This window comes from Rhinolophus ferrumequinum, chromosome 7 (assembly GCF_004115265.2).
Source record: "Rhinolophus ferrumequinum isolate MPI-CBG mRhiFer1 chromosome 7, mRhiFer1_v1.p, whole genome shotgun sequence".
NCBI classification, from domain to species: domain Eukaryota; kingdom Metazoa; phylum Chordata; class Mammalia; order Chiroptera; family Rhinolophidae; genus Rhinolophus; species Rhinolophus ferrumequinum.
The window spans coordinates 59,525,747-59,552,140 of record NC_046290.1 but is presented as its reverse complement, the minus strand read 5'-3'; the positions used below and the strand labels follow the sequence as shown (position 1 = coordinate 59,552,140).

The following is a 26,394-nucleotide window of genomic DNA, read 5'->3' as shown; positions in this document are numbered from 1 at the left end:
TCTGCCAACCAGTATCTCCCACATAAACATGTATACAAACACACCTGAACACACGATTTTCCCCATTTTCCAAATAAGTACACTGAAGAACAAAAAGATCAAGTAACTTTCCCCAAGTCACACAGCAGATAAGTGGCAGAGCCAGGACTAAATTCACGAGTCTGGGTCTAACGTCTGCCCTCTGCTGTTCTGATCAAGCCCACCCAAAATACGTGAAAAGTAAATTGCTTTGGACTGGGACATTTTTACCTGCAAATATACTGACTTAAACTCAAAAGAGCCACTGCTACAAGTCCCATTATGACCCTACTGTGTAGTCTTCTTCTTACTCTGAATCCCTTGGAGAAATCAGGTATTTTTCAGGCGGACTGTCTTCTCAGAAGGCACCCCCCCCCCTAAAAAACAGGTGACTTTGTCGTTATGGTTCTTTTTGGAGATGTTACCCCAAGCCACCATTCTCAAGTTAGAAGTCAGGTTGAACACTCTTCAAGGAAAGCTGTGGGTGCTGATTCTCTGAAAGTCAACCTCTCTCCGTGGCATTGTTGACGTGCAGGCCACACGTTTCTCTACACCAAAACTGTTTCTGCATCTGCTTTAAGGAATGTAATCCTTGTCTTTTCCTGTTTCAACTGATTAATTCCAGATTACTCCTCAGAGACTTCCTGGGCTGAGAATTGAGTTGGTCTTACCGAAGCTGAGCCCCACCAGGGGCTCTGCTCTGCACTCCTGAGAGGTGAATGACAAAGGCCTCTGGCTGACCAGGGCTGGGAAATGTCCACAGGGAGACTCTTTTACTTTGTTCGCCATGGGAAAATGAAAGGCTCCCTAAAAGGACATGAAAAGGGAGTCAGGGTATTATTTCTGAGTTCTTAAATTGGGATTCAACTCTTAAAAATGTAGTGAAAGTAAAACATTTAAAAAGTGGGAGGGGATAAATAAACTTATAGGAGCTCCCTAGACCAAACAAACCTTGTCTTCAATCCCTGTCTACACTACATGGTACAGGTCAAACCATCTAACATTCGCATCTCACTGATCCTCATAAAGCTATTGGTATAATTTAAAACATTAAGTAGATGAAGTGACAGTGCTCAACTGTCAGAAATATTCAGGTGAACATGTAAATGGATACAAAGGTGTACCTTTTCATTATTATTTTTATTATTATTATTATATGGTCCAAATGAAGTGTTTAGAACTACTTTTAACAAATTCCTAATGTATAAACAGACTAGTCTGCTTAGTGATCATTACTTCCAGGTGAGGTATGAAGTTTTTAATTTGATGGAATAATCTTTCTAATGGAATAAACTGTCTCATTCTTACCAAGCATCATTTGCAATTCTGATCACTCTAATATAGGAGCACTGATTTACCTAGAAAACAAACAGTTCATTGTCCAGAGTAGGGATAATCCAAGAAAATTAGTGGCCAATTATACATCTTCATGTTCTACCGGGCAGATCTTAGAAAAACTACAACTCACCCAGTTGCGGGGTCATGTTGCCAACAACAATGAATTCGGGGATTTCTAACCCAGGAGCATATCCAGCCACCCAGGCAACCATGAGAGCGCCATATGTGCCTCGCCTAGAAATCACAACTTGGCTGGTTCCAGCAGTGACATCCGTGAGTGAAAAAGCAGTAGATTCAAATCCAACCTGGGGGAAAAACATGCTGAGAATATTTTATTTCTCTCTAAAGGTTCTTGTTTTCTGGAGAGGAGGTTAAAAATCAACCTCTCTTTGTTTACACAATATGTTTTCTTGCTTTAATTAAATAAATTCAATTAAAGAGTAATGTTTAAGAAATGACATCTGAGACTTGAAAATTTATAATTCTGATGATAAATTCTGATTATAGTTTATTGCTTTATTTTTTTATCAAAATGTAATCCTTTGAATTAACAATACCTAAAAAAGGCAAATGTAATTAGGGTTAAAGAAAACCAAAAGATTAAAAATGTCATTTTAGTATGATTTTTTCATGGGTCTTTATAGAATCTTGTTTTGTCTAGAACTGAAATTTGACTTCTAAGACATAATAATAAATTCTTCGTTCATAAAATGAGCACCATGAATCAGGTTTTTCTATTAAGATTTTTTTTTTAGCTCTTTGATTCAATTTAGTATCTTTTTTTTTAAGATAGAGCTTCAAAAATTTTTTTTAAACAACCATCTTTTTCATCTACATCAAGTTAAGATCTTGTTTTTTTTTTTAGCCTTTTAATTATTTTTATTACTCAAAAAAAGCTTCATTTTTTTATTTAGCTTTCTGACTCTGTGCTGTGCCTTCAAAACTTTCACAACGATTTTCTGCTCCTCGATAAGGAAAGCACGCTTGATCCTGTCACGGACACATTTAGCACACATGTATCCACCATATGCCCTGCTGACATGTTTTTTCGTTTTAGACAACCTCATCAGAACTTTAGGTCTCACAGCACGAACTCCACGGAGTCGGCCTGGGCACACGCCACATGCAGATTTTGGTGCTTTCCCAACCTTCTTGGTATAAAGGTAAACAATTCTATTACCAGGGGTTCGGGACAGCCTAGTTTTGTTAGAAGCTGTATTGTAGGACAGCCTCCTACGGTATGTCAAACGCTGGACCATTCTGAATGCCTGTAGATACCGTCCCCGGAAGAGAAGATCTTGTTTTAAGGGCAACCTTCTGAGGTTATCCTGAGATTCATATGAATTCAGTTCTGGTCAATCAGTAAGAATAAAACCAGATTCTGGGCTTCACTTGGATAATTTAGTTTATCTCTTTTGGTCCAGTATCTATAAAATTGGTCTTTTGGTTCTAATATCTATAAAATTGGGGTACCATACGGTAAACAGTTCTATATCAAAACTCATTCTCCCAATTTTAAATTGAAATGGTATCAGGAAAGCTTCTGAAGCTGCAGAAAAGAAAAAAGAACGACAACAACAACTTCAATTTGACACCATCCTAGAGTCTTCATTAGAGCGAGTCTTCTGCTTAGCAATTTCTGAGAGCTTTTGTAAATTTGAGGTCATGCTTACTACAAAGCTATTTACTGCTTGAAAGTGTCCTAGTCACAAAATCACACACACACACACACAAATACTGGTAAGCAATACAGAGGATACGCTGAGGACAGGCCCATGATCTGGCCCTGATCTTGCCCTTTGAGGTGACACAATTATACAATGTTGTGACAACGTGCATGGACAAGGAGTAGGAAATAATTCACAATGCCAAATGAATGATTCAGGTTGAAAGAAATCTTTTTTTATAAGATTGCTCAACCTAGGAGCAAAAAGAAGACAACAAAACTTCAAAGCATTATTCAATTCTGTACTCAGTTCCTCTTGAACAGAGGAGGTGCAGAAAGAAACTTATTACTCCCAGCTATTTTTCACGGTGATGGATTCCACTTTAAGGGACAAAGCAAATTCATTCCTGTGGAGAAGCATTTCAGGAGGGAATAACTGAAGAGCATCCCCTTAATGGCCACAGACCCTGTTACACAAGCTCCTGGCCAGATCTGCCCATCCTCTTGCCCCTTCATCTGCACAGATTCCAGGTCTGCATTTTGGAACAGCCCTTCTCAGTCAAACTGAAGGAGCTCCCAGCTGACAAAGGAGGATGCACTGATACCTCATAATGGTTTCAAAAGGACCCACATCCCCATAGCCAGAGATGATAGCCGTGTCTTGTTCCTACATTGACGGAAGCAGCCTATACAGGAAGTAAAGCTCTCAAGTTATTCTGTATTCTCATGTGAATTTATGAAGTATTGAGGAAACAGTCTTTCCTACAATGAACTCAGATGGAAGATTCAGATGCTTAGGTGCAACTGTGTCACAGGATCTCCCTACTAGCATTTATCTACATCAGTACAAACTTGTCACAGGATAAAGAGTACCGAAAATTAAAGACAAATATTCACAAAGTTAGTATAAATGAAAAAAATCTAAAATATTAACTGATGTTTCATTCTACTTTTAATTATTTAGCATAAAATACCTCAATATTCAGTATCAAGGGAAAATCTTGAAATTTTGACTCGAGGTGACTATTATTTTAAAAATTTTACACCTTACATTCAAATTTCACAAGATACAAACTTCCTGAAAGTCTAAAAAGGACACATATTATTCTACCTAATGTCAAAAATTGACAAACTATTTTCATATAATATATCCATAATGTATATTTTGACATTCATAGGATTACTGAGATTTAAGGAGATAGTTAATCTTTAAAAATTCTAAGAATCTTAGTCCTTCCTGTAAAAGCTGCCTGCCCTCTAGTGGTTCCCGGAGAGTACCTGAGAATTGGCAGCTTTCTCAGGGACAGGAACGACAGCGGATTTTGCTTCCTGGAGAATTTTTGGCATGCCATAGAAATGTCCACCAACAAGCATCACAGTCAGCAGCTGCAAGGTGAAATTAGAGCCCAGTGGTAGGAAGACCTATAAACAAACAATATCAATGACTTTTTTAGTAAAAAAAAATAATTTTCAGAGAAAAACACTGGTATTTGGCACAAGTCATTAGCACACCGCCTCTGGTTCCTTTTGTATCAGTTTCATCAATCTATTACCCTTTCCCCCATGTTGTAAAACCAATCACCAGTATGGGGTAAAGAGTGATAGCAATAGAGTATAAAAAGCACAAGTTTGCAAATTCTCCATGTGTACCAGAATAGCCTCAGAAATGATGAAACTCACAGAAGTAATAGTAGTAATAGAATCAGGGCCACAGGAATGAGAAGAGCTCACCGGTGAATAGTGTCTGTCATCCGCTAACACCAGCAAAACTCACTTTCTTCCTATTCATTGAGTAGTAACATTTACCCAAAATGGATAATAATTTAGGTGTACTGATAATTTGAATATTTGACAAATAATTACTAACACCATGTGTTAGATTATCAATTCTCAAAGATTCAGAATCCAACAAAATAGGGGAAACCCTGGATTTAAAAATTGGTGTTACTTTGAAAGTTTTTTTTTTGAAATATACATTTTCCCATTAAACATTATTGATAATGGATAAGCCACTGTTATCCCATATTCTGGAATATTACTAAAAATTCTGTAGATCTTTACTGAATGTAAAAATAACAATTTCCATGGTGTCTGTTCTTTCAAATATAACGTACTTAAACGTACTTAAACATATATCACACCCTCCAAATGTGCAAAATATATAGCACAGTGGTTTCAAATGTTGTACAACATAGGTCTCATTCATTTAATCACTCTTCATTTTTCTCAAAATGACACTCACTGAATGTGAATCATCAGTCAACTGCTAAGGAAACAGAAATAAATCACAATGTCTTTACTTCAACCATGTGCCTCCCACCTTTCCTCTAAAGGGGTGCCCCTTTCCCACGCTGTTCACTGGCTGGGCAACTAAGGATTTCTGTCCCTATTTCCTAAAGAATGAAGGGCCAGGAACCCAGTCATTTGTGTCTTCCCACCCAGGTCCTCTGTTCATGGGCCCATCCATCACACACAGCCTTATGTGATGCAGCAGACCCCCAGGGTGCAAAATTAAACATTAAAGTTGAAGAGGAGTAACAGGATTTGAGGAAAAGCTGTTTTTCCTGTGGAAGAAAATCAGGTAGATTAGCTTGAAAGGGAACTTGAAGGCTTGGAGGAGCGGTTGTGTTCTCCAGTATGACCTTCCATTTCCTGATCCAGGACTGCATCACCCATACCACTCTACAAATTTCCCAGCATTTGTGATGGCATTTGGGCACAAACAGAAAGAATGTTCAGCCCCATTAATATCCTGGGCACATCTCAAACACTGCTTACCCACATGTTTTTCTAACTGGCTATTAAAGGGCCTTCTCCTGCACTAGACAGGAAGCAATGTGACACCAGAAATTGTCTTTGTCACCTTTGTATCTGCTGGGCTTCTTGCAATGGTTGGCACATAAAAAGTACTCAATAAAGGTTTGAATAAATGACTCAACCACAAATATAAAATTCTTCTTGCATGCTAACGAAATTCCTTTGAACTTAGACTTGTTTCTTTAGTGTACCAGTGATTCTCATCATCAGTTCATGCCTCTTAAAGGAAGTCTGTTGCTAACCCGGCGAGGCAACAATTCACACTCTCAGGTTCTGATGTTAAACCGTTATCAAGGGTCTTCTAGCTTTCAGAGCCGAATGGAAACTTCCTCTGTTAAAAGACCTACCGCGCTTCTCTGTGGCTGACCTGCCCAAAGTCCTAACATTTACCAAGAGGGTGGAGCAGGGAGAACTGTATTTAACTCCTTTAACTAATATCCTTCAAACTTCAAAGAGCAATGCATTATGTGCAGGGGATGAGGGAAAAAGCGGACCACTGAAAAAACCCTACCTTTGGTTTATGGACATGTCATACCTTGACCCCAACAGCTATCTTAGAGGACTAACTCACATAAAACCACTGAATAATCTACGTGCAGTCTTACATAACACATCCTGGAATGTGAAAGAGAAAAGAAACCTATGCAGTTTTAAATGTTAATGAAAAAGATTAAAATAAGCAAATAAGAGGAAGATTTCATGTATGCACAAGTTAATAAACTTTTGTTACTTTATTGAAAATAGGAATCATAAAAATAATTTAAAGGGGCAGCTGGAAGGCTCAGTTGGTTAGAGTGTGAGCTCTGAACAACAGAGTTGCCAGTACAATTCCCACGTGGGCCAGTGAGCTGTGCCCTCCACAACTAGATTGAAGACAACGAGCTGCCACTGAGCTTCTGGAGGGGCAGCTGGATGGCTCAGCTGGTTACAGCGTGAGCTCTCAACAACAAGGTTGCTGGTTCAATTCCCACATGGGATGGTGGGCTGCGCCCCCTGCAACTAAAGACTGGAAACGGCGACTCGACTTGGAGCTGAGCTGCGCCCTCCACAACTAGATTGAAGGACAACTACTTGGAGCCGATGGGCCCTGGAGAAACACACTGTCTCCCGATATTCCCCAATAAAATTTATCAAAAATAAATAAATAAATAAGTAAAATAATTTAAATAGATTCAAATATATTAAAAAATTCATAGATGAGAATTCAAATATGTGTTGGGAAGCTAAGTATCTTTATAAACTATCATTAAGCTTTCAAAGTGAAATGAAAAGAGGACTACCATCCTTCAAAATGTTCTAAGTAGCATTCAATACAAGAAACAATCTCAGTTAGGCAGACCAATGGTTCTAGTCCACACAATATGTATCACATATTTTGGTTTTCCTATACATAGTCTGAGAATAATTTTGTACTGAACACAATGCTTAGTAAAATAATAGAAAAATAGAATGTTCAATGTGGCATGTCTTATTGTCAAGTGAAATCTTACTTTAAATAGAAGATATATAATACAAATCTATTCCTAGAAAAGCTAAAGGAAATGTCCCCTAATGTTCATTAGCAGGGATTATAACTTGAATGTATTGAGAAGGTGATGTTGCATGGATATGTTTGGGAAAATGTTTCAAGTCACATAATTTAAGCACACTGTATTTTAAAAAAAACTTAAGTCTCCTAATTTGTAAATGAGACTTAATAAAAGCATATTCTGGTTAAATTAAGCCACTTCTTATTTCCCCAACTTTGCACTGTTTATTCCAGTCTTGAGAATTTTTGGATATAGGAAACGTAGGTTAGAATCTGATACAATAGGGCTATGGCAGTGAGCCCATTCCCCAAAGAACTACAGGAGTGTAGGAATAACTGTAACACCCATGTCTCACTAAGAAGCCTCCATTTTTCTCCTTTATTAAACAACAAAAGTAAAGACTCAGGTACACAACAGATCAAAAGGCTACATATTAATGTAATATGCTTGTTGCTTACTCTGAATGACAGCCTATTTTCTATTGATCATAAGTTTACATGAAACTAAACATCATCAATTACTGAGTGGGCTAAACTTAGTACTAGAATACAAACAGGAAACTACTGTGCTTTTCTTTCCACTACCTGTTGACAATGTTGTGAGTAGATCTCAAAGCTTCCTGTCACTTTCAGGAAGTTAGGCCAGACCAACATCAATCAAAACTTCCATCTCATATTTAGGTAAAGCTCCCCTCTTTATCCCTCTTTCTCCCAGCACTTGCTAGGTTTATGGCTTAGGATCTACAGTAGGAAAGGGGTCTTGGTATGATGTTTCAATACTTCTCCAGTCCCCCTTAGACCTTGCCATGAATCTCTGGCACTTTTAGGTTTGGGACAGGGGAGGGGTGCTTTGAGATAGACTGACAAATATCTTGCCTCACTGCTGTAGTCCTTTTTTGGCTAACACCGGCTGACCACTCTCCCTCCACGAAGGCAGGCACCCAAATCCTCAACTTTTTATGGAATTGATGCAAGTGTTCCTCGAAGACTTCAGAATTCCACTCATCACCTTTCCTCCACAGAGACAATGACCTTTTTGGATTTCTCTTAGCTTTATGATCCACCCTGCAGATTGTTTTCAGGATGACTCTAATCTGGTGATCCTCTGGGGCAGCCTTTCTCAACCAGGAGATCCCCTGTGCCATAATGCATCCTAGGCATGAAATAAATCAACTTCTCTCCCATGCATATAATACTACTAGTTATGAACCATCCTTGGAAGGAGTAAGACAAATAGTCACTCAAATCACTTTCTCTGGCTCAGACTGAGAAAGACTGCTAGGGTATCTACTTGACCCACAGGAAATCCATGCACTTTCCGTCCAAATGTTGCCAGAGCCGTCTGCTGCCCTCTCTCTTCATTACCATCTGAGAAAATCAGAGTCAATCTCCTATATTCCAGCTTTGCAAGGAGAGAAGCAGGTACCCGTCTCTGTGTTTATGTAGTCTTCCCGAACTCCAGGGAGCACACATCAGTCTCTCTCACTGCTTTGCCCTTTTATAAGAGCCCACGGAAGCCTATAAATTTTTCCTCTTCAACAAGCATCCTGTGTGTGTATGTGTGTGTGTGTGTGTGTCTGTCTGTGTGTCAGTGTGTGTTCATACAGCACTTAGAACAATTCCTGGAACATTGTAAGTACTAAATAAATTCCTGGTACTATCTAGACAAAAATATTTCATCTCCAAATTGGAATATATCTATTCACTAAGAATCTGGAAATACTTCACTCTATGAATTATCCAATAATTACTATGCATTTTCCAAGGCACTTTTCACGGTTGCATTTAAACACTGAATAAGACTAAAACTGATCATGAGGCAAGTAAGGGCTCTCTTGAAGGAGTTTGATTGGAATGATCAGGAAACTTAAAAAAAAAAAATGACAAACCTGACGCTTTATTGGCACGGTGTCCACTTTATATCTGGCACCACCTTTGACCACCAGCTGCCTCTCTGCATTTTCAGTAATAATCGGCTGCTCTTTGTGATCAGATGATATTCGATATCCAACAACCACATCTCCAAAAGTTCCAGCAAGCCGAGTTACGTTAATCTGGATGAATCTACTAAGGTTCTGCCCAATAAGTACCGACTGACGATCTGCATACATAGCAAACACACCATGTGGGTCATCATTTGCAGAAACAGAGAACTGTGTGATGCATTTTTCTGGATCCAATTCTGCTCCTCCATCCACAGATACAAGCTGGATGACATAATCTTCCTCTATCTCAGGTATATCATCTGGTAGCAAATGAACATCAAAGCTCACTTCCCTCTCTCCATCAGCAATGGTGAAAAATCCTCTTGTAGAAAGAAAGTCTCCGGTAATATCAAACTCACTGCTTATTTCCCAGTAAACCTAAAATAAAAGGAAAAACGTCCAAAAAGTTATGTAATTCAATATAGTGAAGCAAAATCCTTTAAATGAAGTTTTCCTCTACAAAGAAATTGTAATTGTGCATCATTCATTATTCAAAGTTAAACTCTCTGAGCAGTTAGTTACTTTAGAAAGCATGGAAGAATGACATCAGCATCATGAAAGTATTGTATGTCTTTCAGGCTGTCATATGCAATTGGCAGGACAAGATTACAAAATCTCATTTCACCTACTTCTAAAGTAATAACAATTTGAAAAGACAAAGAGGAGCAAGTTAACTTTAAAATGCTGGTACCACCAATCATTAAAATGCGTTAAACAGGGAACCATACACAATAAATATTTGAAGGTAAAAAGTGAGTAGATAATCTGATGCATCACAGCAGAATTTGGTCTTGTGTTTTAACCGAAAGGGACTATCTATACGATTTCAAGAATTAACAGTTATTTTCCAAGAATTTTTGACCTCCAAACCATAAAGCTTCAACTGAAGAAGTACCAGTTACAGGAACAGAGGTGACTGTATAGAGAAATTTCACAAAATACGTATTTCTAGAAAACAAGTAAGCTTGACCTATCAGACAAATCTGATGATTTACAAGGGCGCCCTCAAATGTCCCATATTAATATACACACAAATGCAATCTCTTAAAAATCAGTTGCTAAGTGGAAAAATTACATTGAGAAATAAAGCCCTGAGAAACATATTACGCAATTTACAAAAATCATTGGGACACTTAAATCGGAAAAGCTTCATGTTACAGCAGACAAAAAAAATACAAAACAGTTTATTCATACTCTTCATGAATAAGTGTGAGGAAGGTCTTTTTAATCTAATTGTAACAGAATTTAGAGAGATTGCTAGAGGTTGATGCTGGTTAGAGAGTCCCCAGGTACTTAAAAGAACCTTTTCTGAAAACTCATTCCACTTCAGTTTATCAAAAATTTTAACCAGAACAAGGCAGTTTCTCTGTCCCTCTCAACTACGCTTGTCAGGCAAATTATTACTCTACTTAAAAATCAAATGAAAACTGATACCGTAATTTTTCCAAAAATGCCCTTGACTCTTCTGACAAAGAAAGTAATAATCTGGGGCCCTTCCAGAGCTGATGGCTCTAAATAGGTCTTGACAGATAAAGATTCTGGAGCAAACTGAACCACTCCGTTGGGGTCACCAAACTTTTGTATCTAAAAACAGAAACAGAGTGCAGAGTGAATAACATATTACAACTATGGATGAAAATATAGTATCTAACATAACAATACACAGATACCTGAAGAAAAGAAACATAGAAATAATATTTGAGGATAATCTACCCAGCTACCTGATTTTTAAGAACCGTCTTTACTACACTGATTGTTCTAAAACAAGTAGGTTCTTATTCTCCAAGGAGAATGGGAATAAGTGTCCAGAAACCTATAATTTACAGAATCTCAAAAAGATGGTACTTTGATGCCTGATTTTAGCTTTGTTTGCCTATGTGTGTTTTATTTAACCAGTTAATTTTAGCTAACTTCTTTCTACTGGTAATAATACAATGTGGAGAGAGGCAAAAGGGCCCTGTGATGGTCATGTGTCAACTTGGCTAGATTACAGTGCTCAACCGTTTGGTTAAACACTAGTCTAGACATTGCTGTGAGGTATTTTGTGGATGCATTAATATTTACAATCAGTTGACTTTAAGTAAAGATTACCCTCATTCATGTGTGCGGGCCTCATCCAATCAGTTGAAGGCCTTAATTAACAAAAACTCAGGTTTCCAGGAGAAGGCATTCTGCCTCAAAACTGCAACTTAGGAATCCTGCTTGAGTTTCCTGCCTGCCCCACAAAATTCAAACTCGAGAACACAACTTCAACTTTTTCCTGAGTTTCCTGCCTGCTAGATCGCTGGATGGATTTTGGACCTGTCAGTCCCCACAATCAATCAACCAATCAAATCAATCAATCCCTCTGTCTCTCCCTCCCTCCCTCCCTCTTTGTCTGTTTCCCTGGAGAAATTCAACTGATAACTGATCCCAGACAAAAGTATTTTCCAAACTTAAAAAGAGATATTCATTTCTCTGCACTGTTTTCAGTTGCCTTGGTCTGTGCACTTTCTGTCCCTGATGGACTGGGTGGTTCATATCAAATTTGGATCTAATCCAACACATTATTGTGCTAATTAAATAACTACCATTCTTCCTTCAAACAATCTGACTTGTAACTAGTTAATAATTTTTATGTACTTTGATGGCAAAGATAGCCAGTATTTTAGATGATACAAGGTGTGATTAAAAAAAAAATACGGTGAATGTTTAAATTAAACAATTTATTACAGTAAAAGACACATTGCTATTAATCCCCCTCAAAATACTCCCCTTCACTTCAAACACACTTATCCCAACGTTCTTGCCACTTTCTGAAGCAGTTCTGGAAGTTCTCTGTCACGAGTGTCTTTAGTTGCGCTGTCATGGCGCAACATGCCTCGATGTCCTGAATCATGTTGACTTTGGGAAAGAGCCAGAAGTCGCATGGTGCCAGATCCAGTGAATAAGGTGGATGAGAACACACCACAATGTTTTTATTGGACAGAAATTGCTGTACCAGAAGCGATGTGTGAAACGGATCATTGTCATGATGGAGGATGATTTACGGCACACTATAAATCACACCTTCTCTCAACCCAACTTACTGCACCGAACAAAGCTGAAACTTGTCACACACTGTTACTAAGGTCCAACATGCTGCTTCCAGTATTGAAGATCCCTGCCTTTCCTTTGGATGGCACTCGGCGCAGCATTCACTGTACTTTTTTATCACACCTCATATAAGAAATACCTTCTCTTTAAAAGTGCCAAATATTCCCAAAACACCACATTTTCTTAAAGAGTGTAAAATAAGTATTTCTCACTATGTTAAAATGGTTTCAAAAATAATACCAATAATCAAGCTATGTAAAAAAGTAATATAACAATCATAGGAATTATTATAACTTTATTTGGTTTTTTATAACTTTTAATTCATCATAAACCTATAGCGTTTCAACAAATGTAAATTCATTTTCTGATTAACTCCTTTAATTAAATCCAAAATTGTGTGGGAAGATAAAGTCAGACTTACTGTTAACATGACATCCTTGGCTCTGGAGTCTAATTTAGCTTCTCCTTTCACAAGTTTAAGTTTGATAATGAAAGTCTCTTCAACTTCAATTTCTTCATGAGGGTAGACTGTCAGAATTATGGTTCTCACTCCACCTTCTCCCTCTCCAAAATAAAAGGAACCACTCACTGGGTCTGCAAAGTCTCTGTTCTGTTGTGGTAAGGCTTCCTGAGAATTGGGTCCTACTATCTCCCAGTTCACCTGCAGGTGTTTGTGTTTTTAATAGAGATGATCATTTTTAAACCGAGAATTACTTTGCAGGATATGTAGTATTAGAAAAAATTACACATATACATGAAAATTATTCTACAATATCTCCAGAAAATTTCTATATTATCAACTCATGTTTTTAAAACAATAATATTTGCAAATGTAAACTGCATAACTATAGAATATCAGTTCTCATGAATAACAATGTCTAGCAAGAAAACCTGGTCATTTTTTAATACCACAGGATAACAAAAATATAAAAGTACATTATGTATATATAATACACACACACGCACACCAGGGGTGGCAAAAAAATGTATACGCATGACTTGTATTCATCTTTTGTTATTGGTATATAATATATTGAGTATTACAACTTTAATACAGTTTCTTCCTTTCTTAAAATATGTATACATTTTTGGCACCCTCTGTACACATGAAACACAAACTTTTTAAATATATGAGCACAACACTGTCTTGCTATGTATATGGGTTCTGTCAATTAAAACCTATCAAATAAGACAATAAAACCGCATGAAAAGGCTGCTGAGTGTGCATCCACTTCTAAATATACTTAAATAAATTCTAGTATAAAATGAACAGAAATTTTCATAAATTGTTTATAAGAAACAAAATTTTATGTTATAATAAATGCATTTGTAAAAAGTCTCTGTAATTTAAAATTGAATGCCTTTCATTTCCATAAAGAAAGAAAATTGGGCAGATCCCTAAGTGCTGGCAGCCTGGGACTGAGGTCTGCATCCCTCACATCCTACTCTACTTAGGCCCCATAGTTTCAAATGCCTCCATATGTTTCAACACCTTCTATGTCTGCAGCCCTAAACCTCAGAACCTATACTTGCACACCCCCTGACAACCTGACCCCTCCACTGGGATATCTAGTTGCTATCTCAAATTAACCTGGACAAAACAGAACTCCTGATTTCCCTCCAAGCTCCTGCAATTCAATAAACAGCACTACAATTGCTAACCAGTTGCTCAAACTAAAATGTTAGTGGTTATCCTTGATCCCTCTCTTTTCCTCAGCCTCCCCCAACTCAATGAATTTTTCTTCCAAAACATGCTCAATGAGTATTCACTTATCATCATGTCCATCTCCACTCTTGTCTGAGCTGTCAGCTTTGCCCTGGGCAATAGAAGGCAACAATAGCCCCCTAACTGCCCTTCCTGTTTCGAAATCGGGCTTCCTGGCAGTCCATTTTCCTTCACAGCTGTCATAACCGAGCTGCTTCAAATGACAGCCCAGTGACATCCACATCAGTCCCCTACTCAAAACTTTCTAATGGCATCCTATTTGCCTTTAGCATAAAATCTTTAACCTGTTTTAGGATGTCACTGTGATCAAACACCGACTGACCCCACTGATCTATCCTGTGCTGTTATCCCAGTACCTCCGCCCCCCACCACATGGACCCACCTCCCAGACCTCAAACATGCCAGGCTTGTAGATCTGCATTGGCTATTCCCTCTGTCCAAATGCTCATGCCTCCAACAATGACACTGACCACCTGTTTCTCATCATCCACCTTTCAGCTGGAATATCATATTCTTATCATCCAATCTAGAGTAGCCAGCAGATCATTCATGATTGTGTCTCTTGATTTTGCATTCCTGCAGAGCACTTAGTGTTATCAAATAATTTTCTTTTTATTTTTTTGCTTATTGTTCTGAAAACTCTAGTGAAAAAAGAGACAAGGTCTGTCCTATTCACCAGTGTGTTCTCAGTGACCAGAACAGGGTCTGGACATGGAAAGCACTCAACAAATACTTGTTGAATTCATGTATTTTTACCAGACTCTGTCATTTATAATAATTTCTAATTTATTCTCAAGAGTTTCCTGAAGATAGCTGTATGCCTCATATATTTTTATACTCCTTATAGGACTTGGAAGCTATTGTATTTGGAAGCTAGGTAATTAATAAGTACTATTATAAATGAATATATTTGAGGAATGAGAAAATCCAATCCCAAACTCAAATATCAAAAATTATTTTTAAAACCATGGGAATAATAACTCTACCTGAATCTCTCCCAAGAGTCCTCCAGTCCGCTCCAGGACCAAGGATAAAATCAGTGTGGAATTGGGATTAGGAACAGAAATTTTGCTTTGATTGAGAAATCTTACAACGCCAAAGGGAGAGTCACTCCTGGCAATCGTGATTCTGCTCACTAGGTGGCGCCCAAGCACCGCTCCACCAGTAGCTCCAACCAGCAGAATTTCAAAGGACTCCTCAAATTCACTGCATAGCAAAAAAGAGCAATTCTGTTAGTCTAAACATATTAAAATGCTTCTAAAATCCAAATAACTAGTCATTTTCCAAATTGGTCATACATATGCAAGGCACAGTAGTCACACATCAAGTGAGAAAAAGAGAGTGCTCAGCTGAAAGCATGAATGATCAGCTTCAATTTTATATAACTTGGGCCAGCTATTAGACCCTCTTTTTAATTGCTTTATGCATTAAAAAAGTAAATTGCAGGATGTTTCCACATTCTTATTAGACTTTTCAAATCCAGAGGGAACACTCCATTTTGAAAAAAATGACATATACAATCACAATGGTTCCCCAATCCTTTTTTCCCTACCCCAGCACCCCCAAAAGTTTCTCACTTGTTTCTCAATTGCCACACGTATAATCTAAAATTCTATTATCAACGCAAAACATAGGTAAAGACTGGAACACAATATTCATGCTCTATGTATGCCCATATTACAGTAGTTCCCCTTATTCGAAGTTTCACTTTTCAAAATGGTTTCAGTTACCTGCAGTCAACTAAGTCCAAAAATACTACATGGAAAATTCCAGAAATAAACAATTCCTAAGTTTTAAATGGTGTGCTGTTCTGAGTAGCCTGATGAAATCTCCTGCTGACCTGATCACTCAAGACATGAATCATCCCTTTGTCTAGCTTATGTACACACTACACACCTGTGAGTCACTTAGTAGCTGTCTTGGTTATGAGATCGATTGTCCTGGTGTTGTACTGCTTATGTTCAAGTAACCCTTTCGCAGCCTAACACTATGTCACAACACCTGCATCAGTCATCTCACTTCATCTCATCATACAGGCATTGTGTCATCTCACAGTATCACAAGAAAGAGTGAGTACAGTACAATAGGATAATTTGAGCAGGGTGTAGGGGTGGGGTGGGTAGAGGAGAGAGAAATATCACATTCACATACTTTTATTACAGTACATTGTTATAACTGTTCTGTTTTATCCTTAGTTATTGTGGTTAATCTCTTACTGTGCCCAATTTATAAATTAAACTTGATCATAGGTATGTATGTGTAGTAAAAAACATTATATATATGATATATATAGGGTTCAGCACTATTTGCAGTTTCAGGCATCCATTGGGGGTCTTGGAATGCACCCCTTGTGGATAAGGGGGGCCGACTGTATTTCCAGTATCATTAAATAGTGTTACCTTTCATTGTCATCAATGATGGAGACATTTATAAAACTTAAGTTCTGCCCGTGCTGAAACGTGACTGCATTACCACGCAGTATATAATCGACAGCACCAAGAACTGCAGAGGAGCTCTGAGAGATGAAGTCCACTGTCACGCGGCCATATGTCCCATGCAGCCTCAGCACTGGAATCGCAATCATGCCGACGTCTTCCTCCACTGTAACAGGAATTTGGAATTAACTGGTATGCCACACAAAGCAATTAACTTTTATAAAAGATTCAGTCAAATTAAACACGGCAATTAAATATAATGGTACAGTGCAAGCATTCGATTTGTCCACAGTTATTTATCACATTAAAAAATAATTAGTGAAAATTTCAGGACTTATTTTTTAGGAGGTGTATAGTTTATCACAAGTTGAAAGTTACAGTGAACAGCACAAGTTAAAATTTAAATAACCTATTTAATCATTAACATACGCATTCTTCCTCTATGTGCCACATACAAATAAATGAACCTGCATTAGAAAGTAGATATTCACTGATTTATAATCACAAAGTAAATTAAGTATTGTATAAGTTAGAAATATATTCATAAAAATGTTTGAAATATGAATATTTCAATACTCATAAGGTTAAACATAATTTTTTTTAAGTTGTCTTGTTTCTAACCATTCAGCTTTGGCATACATAAGTAAGGTTCTAGATTGATTGCCCAAAGGTAACTCAAAACATAGTTTTTAAATAAATGTATACATATACAAAGGCATATACAAGTACATATAAAGATGTACATGTACACACATACATCAAATTGAGAAAATTTATGTATGGGAATTCAAATTGACAATGTCATGCTCAGGTACTCTGAAATGCAAAAAGTGGGAAATTTATGAATAAGGTTACTGAACCTACCTTCGAAGGCAGTATACCTTGGGTCAAATTCAATGATGCCCTCTGCATTATCATTTTTCATTATTATGATTCGGACAACGGAGATGTTTCCTATTTCAGGAGGCTGATCTATCTGAAGTCCATTTTCTTGGATGGTAAAATCATATCCTCTTGCAAAGTCATAAAGAAATAAAATAAAATGAGTAAATAATTGCCTAGCATAAATTGAAGGGCCCTCTTCACTCCTATAACTTAGTCCTATTAAGTATTTTAATACTTTTAAAAATCTCCAACACTAAAATACTCCTTTTCTTCCTGAAATGATGTTTAAAACAGATTTCTCTGCTGCTTGCAATCATCACTGCTTGCATGAAACCAAAACTAATATAAAGTTATTAAATTTAGGCAATAGGAAGATAATAAAAGTATAAGGAAATTGGGAAGAAGTTGTAAAAGGAACCTGAGACCCTAGGAATGCACTGCTGAACACATACTGTAGTAATGGACCCAAATGGGACGTACATTACACTGCAGTGCACTCAGGGACAGAAACCAGCTGGGCAGGAAATTCACAGTGTTAGGCTGAGAAGGTTACTTTAAAGAAATAGAGTGGCATGCCACTGAAGACATTTTAAACTAAACCTTCAAGATTCAAGAAAATATTTTAGTATCTGTGGAAACCAATTACAACCAATGCCTCTATTCTTCAGTACAGATGATGATAGTTGACCTGTCTAACAATATATTCATGCAAAGAAAGTTTCTATTTTTCAGATGGGTATCATTCCCATCAAAGAAAAGTTTTGATTTCCAGAGTTTTACATCACTTTAATTCCTGAAGCCCCCCCCAAAAAAAAGGCACTAAACCACTGTAGTCCTTCCTTCAATTCCTAAATTCTATTTACTTGGTACTTTTATCCTACCTAGTTTTGAAAGGATAAAAACTGGTTAATATGATTATATACAAAGCAAATTAGAAAACTGGGAATTAAAATATGAAATGATAAGAGTAACTTATCAGTAGTCTGAGATGGATTATAAACTGATCATCATCATTTAATACCAGAGCAGGAAATTTTCTAGCAACTAGACAAAATAGATTTACAATACTTTCCTTCTCAGATCAAAGGAAGCCTAGAAACGTATCTGGAAGGAAAAAATTATTTCCCCAGAATTAAACTTAAAGAGGAATTGCTTTTTTTTTAAGGGTGGCAGAGAGAGCAAATGCTTCTAAACCTATTTGATCAGTAACACAGATATGATCTCACATTTATGAGCTGTTTTTACCAAATTTCATCCATTTAATTAACATAGTCAGTGACCAGCTCAAATTTTAACACATTTAATATAAGGACAAATTCATTCCCATCGCCAGACACACAATCATTTCTGGGAAATTTAAGATTCGAAGTGCGTGCAAGCCCACAATATTTTTTTCCAGGTGGAATGAAATACACTCTACCTAAGTCATTCCAGGAGATATTTTAGTTTAAAAAAGCTTTTAAAGCATGGCACTTACATAACAAATGTAAAAACATTTTCATGCACAAGAAAAATCCCTTTATAACTTATGTAAATGCAAACATTATTCTAGTTGAAGGTTTTACATAAGCTGTTGGTGCACAGATGTTCCTGGGCTGCCGGAAGTGAACCCTTCCGCGTGGTAAAGGAGCTTCCCACCCTTGTCCATCAAGTCTCTTTCACTAATCAGAGAATAAGAAGGCTCCCACATGGTTAATTCTTGATCGTCAATGAAAACACGGTGCACATTAATGACCGACTCTCTTTGACTCAAATGATTTTTATGCACTTTAAAATAGCTATTGGGAAATTGTGATAGATATATACGTTACCAGAGGGGCAATAGATTGGGGGAAGGGGGTTATCACTTTGTGCGGGGTAAAATGTCTAACTGTTACATTGCTTTGTGCACCTGAAACTAGTAAAACAGACAAACAAACCAAAAACAGCTACCTCATTCACCTACAGAGAAGATAATACAGGTTCAGAATCCAAAATCTCTCACTCTAGCCCATTCACAGGTATACTGATAGAGACAGGGGGAAGCAAATTCCCCAAAGCCAGCTGACCTTTGACCTAGAGAACAGTTAATGGATTTCCTCACCAAATTATTCCACACTCATAGCATGTTCAATTCTGGCTGCCCAGAGTGACTTCACACAACAGACACACAGATTTTCAACTTTCAGGAAAAAAACAAAATTATATTTTAGGACAATGCAGTTAACAGTTAACCTTTGGCAAAAATTCCTACCCTGCCCTGTTCTCAAGTCACATAAATCTTTGAAAAAGCAGGGAAAGAACTATTTTACAGTTCAGTATTCCCTACACGACCTAGCATTTACTCTTTCTGTCTTTCTGTTTCGTTTTCTTTTCCTGTTTTTCTTTTTCACTTTACCTTCCGAGTAGTTCCACTTTCGTCATCACTAGAGAGAATTCCTCAGGGCCTTCAGGAAGGCTATCATCAAGTATTTCAATCTGCACACTTTTCGCCATCTCCCGTGCTTCAAAGAGGAGCTCCCCAGACGCAGGGACAAAATCCCAGCCTGCCTCGGCAGTCCCACTCACAGTCTCGTACCAGAGTCTCACGGGGCCCAAAGAGCCGCCCGAACGAATGACTGTGATGTTCACCTATGCGAGAAGGTTTTTTATTTGACTTGGATGATTAACCTACCAGACAATACTTAATTTTGTCTTTAACTCTATTTACCGGGACTATGTTGAAATTATATATATTATATGTATAACACACATATATATGTATAATTCATATATATATGTGTTATATATATATATGTTATATATATGTTATATATATATAAGTTATAAAAGTATATAAATTACATGTTAAAATGTTAGGAGCAAATTAATCAGTTTACGAAAACTTTGGAATCTGAACAAGGAAACACATTTTAAAGATCACTCATAATATAAAACACAAAAATGAATACATTTTAAGCACTTCACACTCTACCTTTTGTGCCTCCTCTGCCACTCGAAGTTGCTCATGTGAGAAGTCGAATTGGCCATAGGGCAAGTCACTGGCCACCATTGTGATATTGGCAGTGCTGCTAGGTTCACTCAGTATTCCCCCCTCACTGACCCCAGTGAGCTGAAACTCATAGAAACACTTTTCCTCAGGAATGTCATCATTCAAAGCCTACAGGAGGGCGGGGGAAAAAAAGAGCCACTAGCTGCAGAATCTGTAACATTTAAAGAAAAATAACTATCATATAAGCAACAAAAACAAACTCTGGCTATTAACCCCCTCCCACCACCCTACCCACCAACTAAATACACACACACAGACACACACACACACACACGCATAACAGAAACCAGTAACATTAATACCTGTATCACTACAATTGCTGCAGACTGTCCATCTCGCATTGTCAGTTTTCCTGATGTTTCAGCAAATTCCCCCATGAATGGGGGGAATATCCTCCAGTCCACGGTGACCTCCCCCCAGATTGCTGGGCCCCGAACGAGGCTACAACAACACACACATGTATATTCAATACATTTTTATTGAAGGACCTTTTCCCAGATATTTGCCATGTCTTTAAACAACAAACAATTTTCATTTATTTCAAAAACATTATTCATTTAAATAACTTGAACTTGTGTAAAAGTGCTTGACAAGTGTTCAGTAAAAGCTGAACACTAAAAGTGGAAGGTTTAAAGACATAAAAATTTAAAAAAAAAAGAGAATTTATAGACTTTCCCTTATACACAAGGTACAAAATATGAACAGTCTAACAAAGTTCTCTAACGAATAGGAAATACTTCACGCATGCAACGCTAATGGCAAAACTACCAAAAAGGTAAACTCAACTTCAGCTACGTCACTGCTAGTTGATGCCGCACTCCTCATGAGAAAATCTGTAGTAAAGTTGTCTATGATCATCCTATAGTTATACAATAGGTCCTAATTTTAGAACAGTTAGAATCACAAAATGCTTTCTCAGATGACTTTCTACGCAATGGCTTTGTAGCTAAGTCACCCAAGCTTACGGAGATGAAGTAACCCTCCTATCTTACATGGTTCGCAACAGACAGCTGAAAGCATAGATTTCCTGATGTGTCAGTTCAGTGTTCTTTCCTCTGCACGGGCTGTGCAGATTACCCAAGAAACCGTCAGAAACCTCCTCATGATCTAACTTCAAGATAGGTCAGGCTATGTCTTCAATTTTCACCAAAAGTGTGTTCTACTCTCTACAGGATGTTACCAACATACAAAATTACAATGCTTGAAGAATATGTATGTATTGAGAACGATGTATTTAAGGCATAAAATGCTATTTACACAAAACTTCAAAACCCTAACCCAGGCAAAGAAAAATTACGAAATCCGTACCTGATGACAGCCGTGCCATTGTATTTTGCTGAGGGTTCCCCAATGAGGACGTGCCTAGAGGGTGGTGCTATCCCAACTTCTCCTGCAGCTCCCTTATCTCCCCAAATGATTATTGATGCACTACCTAAGTTGAAGATGAGATATACATATACACATATGGCTTATGTAGCAAACATGTTTTCACTGAGTTTATGCCTGACAATGTTCTAAGTGATTTACATGTACGAATCTTACGAGTTAATAACCCTCATGGCAATCATACATGTACTAATATATAATCATATAGGTACTAATATTACCCTCATTTTACCGAAGAAGACATTTAAACATACTGAGGCATTGAAGACACTCAGGCCAGTAACCTGTCCAAGATCACATTTTGGTGAAAGGGACAGGAAAAAATGGGCAATAATTCCACTATTTCTGCCACGATAAGCAAGCAGGTACTTTTCTACCATTTGCATTAATTCACTTCTACAGTAACCATTTTACAGTTCACTGCAATTGGCTATCTGGCTATGTCCCTTGCTTATGTGGAAAAAGCAAGAATTCTAGGGTACTTTTATTTTGAATTTTATGACTATTATTTGCTTATAAGCATTTATAACAATGTCAGACAGTCCTACTAAAATGGAAATAAAAAAACATCAAGTAATTTCACATTCATATTATAATTCAGCAGTGACTTCAAAATTGTTTCTACAAGAATACATTAAGGTTTCATGGAAAAAAAATGGATTACTGTACTGTCACTTTCTGTGGCAATGGATTAATAAAACCATGAGTGGTTTGTCATATGCAAGTATGTCACAGTTAGAAATATATTATAAATTGTTTATATTAATAAATGATTTACCCTGATCCACTGGTATATTCTTGTATTTTTATCTACTGTCTATATGACATTTACCCTAACATTCATTTTAACATGATGTAGACAACTGAGCTAATTTTAGACTTACAGAAGAATATGGTGCAATGATATGATTCTCTTACAGGCTTGTTAGAAAGCACTCCAGATAAAAATGTTAAAAGATTCACTACCCTAGGTACATACAGTGATACTCTACAATTTTGAGAATTTCTTTGACCACAGAACCTTTCTTTTCTGGCTACAGACCCTTACGTAGGATGGAGTTCTTGATGGCAAAAAAGGACATGTAACAAGAATTAAGCTTTCGTATCAAAATTGCTGGGCCATTTTTTATGGCCATTATTGTTTGTACCACAATGAAACCATTTAGAACGATTAATCCTTTCTCTATATATCTAAGAAACAAATTTTAATATGGACCATAAGCAAATGAGAATTATGATGGCTGTTTCTGAAATGTCAAGATATCTAAGTAACTACTCTCTGATGAAAATAGGTATAGATAGGCGGGAATAGACATAATAAATGCTGTTTTAAAATAATATTACAAAAGTAGTATGTGATCATTGTAAATATGTGTACAAACCATAGGTAATCAAAAACCACTATCAACATTTCAAGTAAATAATCCCAAACATATTTATGACATGCACATGACAAAAATGAGATTATATTGAATATGTCATGAAGTATGCTTTGTTAACATAACAATTATCCATGTAATTAAGTATTCTTAATTTTTAATGTAAGGCTTTTTCTGCCACATCCTCTTGAATAGTTACATAGTATTCTATTTAACCAGTCTCCTTCCTATTGTTGGATCATTTAGGAAACTTCCATATTTTACTTGATAAACACTGCTAAAATAAATACCTGTATTTTTTTTTAAATCACCCACTTAAGTTGTATGAAATCTTTGACATGTAGCCTTACTAATATTGGATATTGTGATTTTAGTTTTAAAAATTCTTTCACCGTAATACACATGTCATATAGAAAATGACATCTGTATGTTTTAGCAATGTTTTAGGAATTATAAAACCTAACATTACCTATCTTTGTAACTACTGATTATTTGGTTACATTTTTCTGAGAATCTACTTTTTAATTGCCAAAAACGTGAATTTCTCTTACCTTTTACTGGAGATATTTCTACCTCATCAGCTGATATTAGCTGAATGGTAAAATGCCTGTACTCCTCTAACACAGTGTCCTGAAGTGTGTGCAATACAATGGTCTTTTGGGACTCAGTCTACAACAAATGAGAGAAATAATAACTTTTTCAGATTAACCAAAGCTAAATTTTGAACATTCTCATTAGTGGGATAATGTTTACGTCCATAAGCAATTTTTTCAGTGTCCTTTTTGTCCCCTAGAATTATGGGTTGCTTTTAAAGAGAATTACTATGAAAATTAGCTCTGACCATAAATCCTATTCAAGTTCTTAAATAGGAAAAGGGGGAAACAATTTAACAAAATTCTAAATTTTCAGTCATGGAAAAAGTCCAATCTCTTAAAGAGCTAAATGGCCACAGTATGATATAAAAAGATCAAGGTCATAGGTTTACTCCTTATAAAGGTTATCTTTCTACTACCTATTTTGACTCTCTGTCCTCCACTCATTCCTGCTTTCTTCACATTCTTTCCACACGTGTTGATCTCAAGAGCACTCACTATGATTCCTTCCCTCTCTTATATCACACTTAGCTCTGTGATTTCTCGGAACATCTGTTAAGTTTTCAGTGTAGGTTAGAAGAGAAGGAAGAAGAAAGCAAATATACAGAGGACAAATACATTAATAATTTGAGACATAATCAAGACAGATACCATTTTAATCTTTACCTGTTCCTCTGCATGCTGACAAAACAACTCCAATTTGTCCTATGCATCACTGATTAACTTTCTGGTGTTTGAATTCTGCTATTTATTCTTTCTCATGCACATCTTAGTTCTGTAATTGCATTTTTTCTTTGAGATTTTAATTTCTTCACCCAAGCTCTTTTCTCTTCATAGTTCCCTATTATCCATTTTGGAATATCTGCACTTTCTAAAACAAGAGCTTCTAGAAAAATGTATACTTCCTGCCTCAGATCTTATTAAATGTATTCATGGAAAATCTGTAATTCATAAGATGCAATTAATCACTTCCATCTCTTTTACTCTCTGCATATTGTGAACTGGAGGCTATAATTGTGTTTCTGAGCTACAAATCATTCCTCAGAATAGAGACAGGTGTATGTCATTGCTGGGGATAAAGAACAGTGAAGCCATTATTCAGTTTTACATGAAATGCACCAGGTTGGTGACCAAAGAACTAGATGAAAAAAGTCAAATCCAAATTGATCTACAAATCCATGCCACTGATGCAGTACTCTGAGAAAGGATGTCCTTATTCTTTGGGGGAGAAGATCAGACTATGGACCATTTTGTATGGATGTCCTGCTAAAAAAAAAAAAGAAAATGTTTCTAATCATCTGGGAGGTAGGGCTAGGAATTAGAATCTGGTAACTGAAAAATTACTGCTTGTTATTACTGAGGAAAATCATTACAGAAATTTCAAAGTAACTTCTAAATTCTTGTTATGCCAGATGAGAAGTTTACAGATCATGGCTAGGACATGAAACCTAGATGTTTCTTGAGTCATCATCTATCAGAATTTGTAAATGAGTCAATGAAAAATCTGGCTTGAGATCATTAATGCCATTAATGCTTGAGATCATTAATACCAACCCTCAAGAATGGTGGTTGAGAAACTGCTGCTGCTTCTGCGGCTAAGAGAATGGTCGCAGAAGGATGGTGTGCGAAAAATGTGAAAAGAAACTTGGTACTGTTATCACTCCAGATACATGGAAAGATGATGCAAGGAATACCACAGAAAGTGGTGGAAGAAAGCTGAATGAAAATAAAGCTTTGACCTCAAAAAAAAGCAAGATTTGATCCATATGGAAAGAATAAATTCTCCACTTGCAGAATTTGTAAAAGTTCTGTGCACCAACCAGGTTCTCATTACTGCCAGGACTGTGCCTACAAAAAGGGCATCTGTGCAATGTGAGGAAAAAAGGTTTTGGATACCAAAAACTACAAGCAAATGTCGGTCTAGATGTATTGATGAAGTTTCTGGCTTTCCATATGATTTTTCTTTTTGCTTTAAATTTTCAAGGTGTATCATAGATGTTCAAGTTACAAAATAACATGTTTTAAGACAAATTAAGTTTAAACCAGGGAAGTTGATTGGTATTCATTCTTTAGCTCTCAATAAGTTCTAAATAGCAACAATGTAACTAAGAAAAAAAAAAAAAGAATGTTGGTTGACTAAGTACAAATGGATTTCCAGAAGGCATCATTGATTGATTCATCAATCACCTATCAGAAAACTGAAAGAAAAAAAAACTATTTGTTTCTGTGTTGTTTGCTATTGAAAGCTCTGAAGAAGGTCAACAGACTCCCAGAAAAGGTAGACATGAAAACCATGTGGTTTTGGGATTACATGATCTTTAAACACTTGGTCAAATTCCTTTGGGATTATTCTATGCTCTTTTTTTCCCCTCCAAAATCATTTGTGGAAATTCATCTGTTTGGACTTTCCATATCCACTATATATCTACTACAGTCAATTCCATATAGGTTTTTACATTTATTTGCCTAAATTTGCATAAAGAGATCTCTTGCAATTTTCAGTAGTTTCTCTTTTATTTATTTTATTAAATT

The 26,394-nt window shown here is 36.7% G+C and overlaps 2 protein-coding genes and 1 pseudogene across 2 annotated transcripts in view; 1 reads left to right on the top strand and 2 right to left on the bottom strand.

The window, feature by feature from the left end:
- The window catches only part of ADGRV1 (adhesion G protein-coupled receptor V1), a 503,549-nt gene that overhangs the window by 302,487 nt on the left and 174,668 nt on the right, over positions 1–26,394 (bottom strand). The window contains exons 60-73 of the mRNA XM_033111093.1: positions 23,821–23,938; positions 21,813–21,936; positions 20,807–20,945; positions 20,427–20,612; positions 19,851–20,083; positions 17,453–17,601; positions 16,553–16,754; positions 15,140–15,359; positions 12,849–13,088; positions 10,787–10,936; positions 9,257–9,730; positions 4,301–4,444; positions 1,487–1,661; positions 690–825 (exon numbers count right to left, since the gene is read on the bottom strand). Coding sequence (XP_032966984.1) covers positions 690–825; positions 1,487–1,661; positions 4,301–4,444; positions 9,257–9,730; positions 10,787–10,936; positions 12,849–13,088; positions 15,140–15,359; positions 16,553–16,754; positions 17,453–17,601; positions 19,851–20,083; positions 20,427–20,612; positions 20,807–20,945; positions 21,813–21,936; positions 23,821–23,938 — 2,690 coding nt within the window. The remainder of the gene's footprint in view (positions 1–689; positions 826–1,486; positions 1,662–4,300; positions 4,445–9,256; positions 9,731–10,786; positions 10,937–12,848; positions 13,089–15,139; positions 15,360–16,552; positions 16,755–17,452; positions 17,602–19,850; positions 20,084–20,426; positions 20,613–20,806; positions 20,946–21,812; positions 21,937–23,820; positions 23,939–26,394) is intronic.
- On the bottom strand, positions 2,223–2,644 carry LOC117025254 (60S ribosomal protein L34-like). Its single transcript, XM_033111095.1, has one exon. It carries the CDS (start codon positions 2,613–2,615, stop codon positions 2,226–2,228), a length of 390 nt encoding a protein of 129 aa, XP_032966986.1. The 5' UTR covers positions 2,616–2,644; the 3' UTR covers positions 2,223–2,225.
- On the top strand, positions 25,480–25,786 carry LOC117025255 (cysteine-rich PDZ-binding protein-like; annotated as a pseudogene).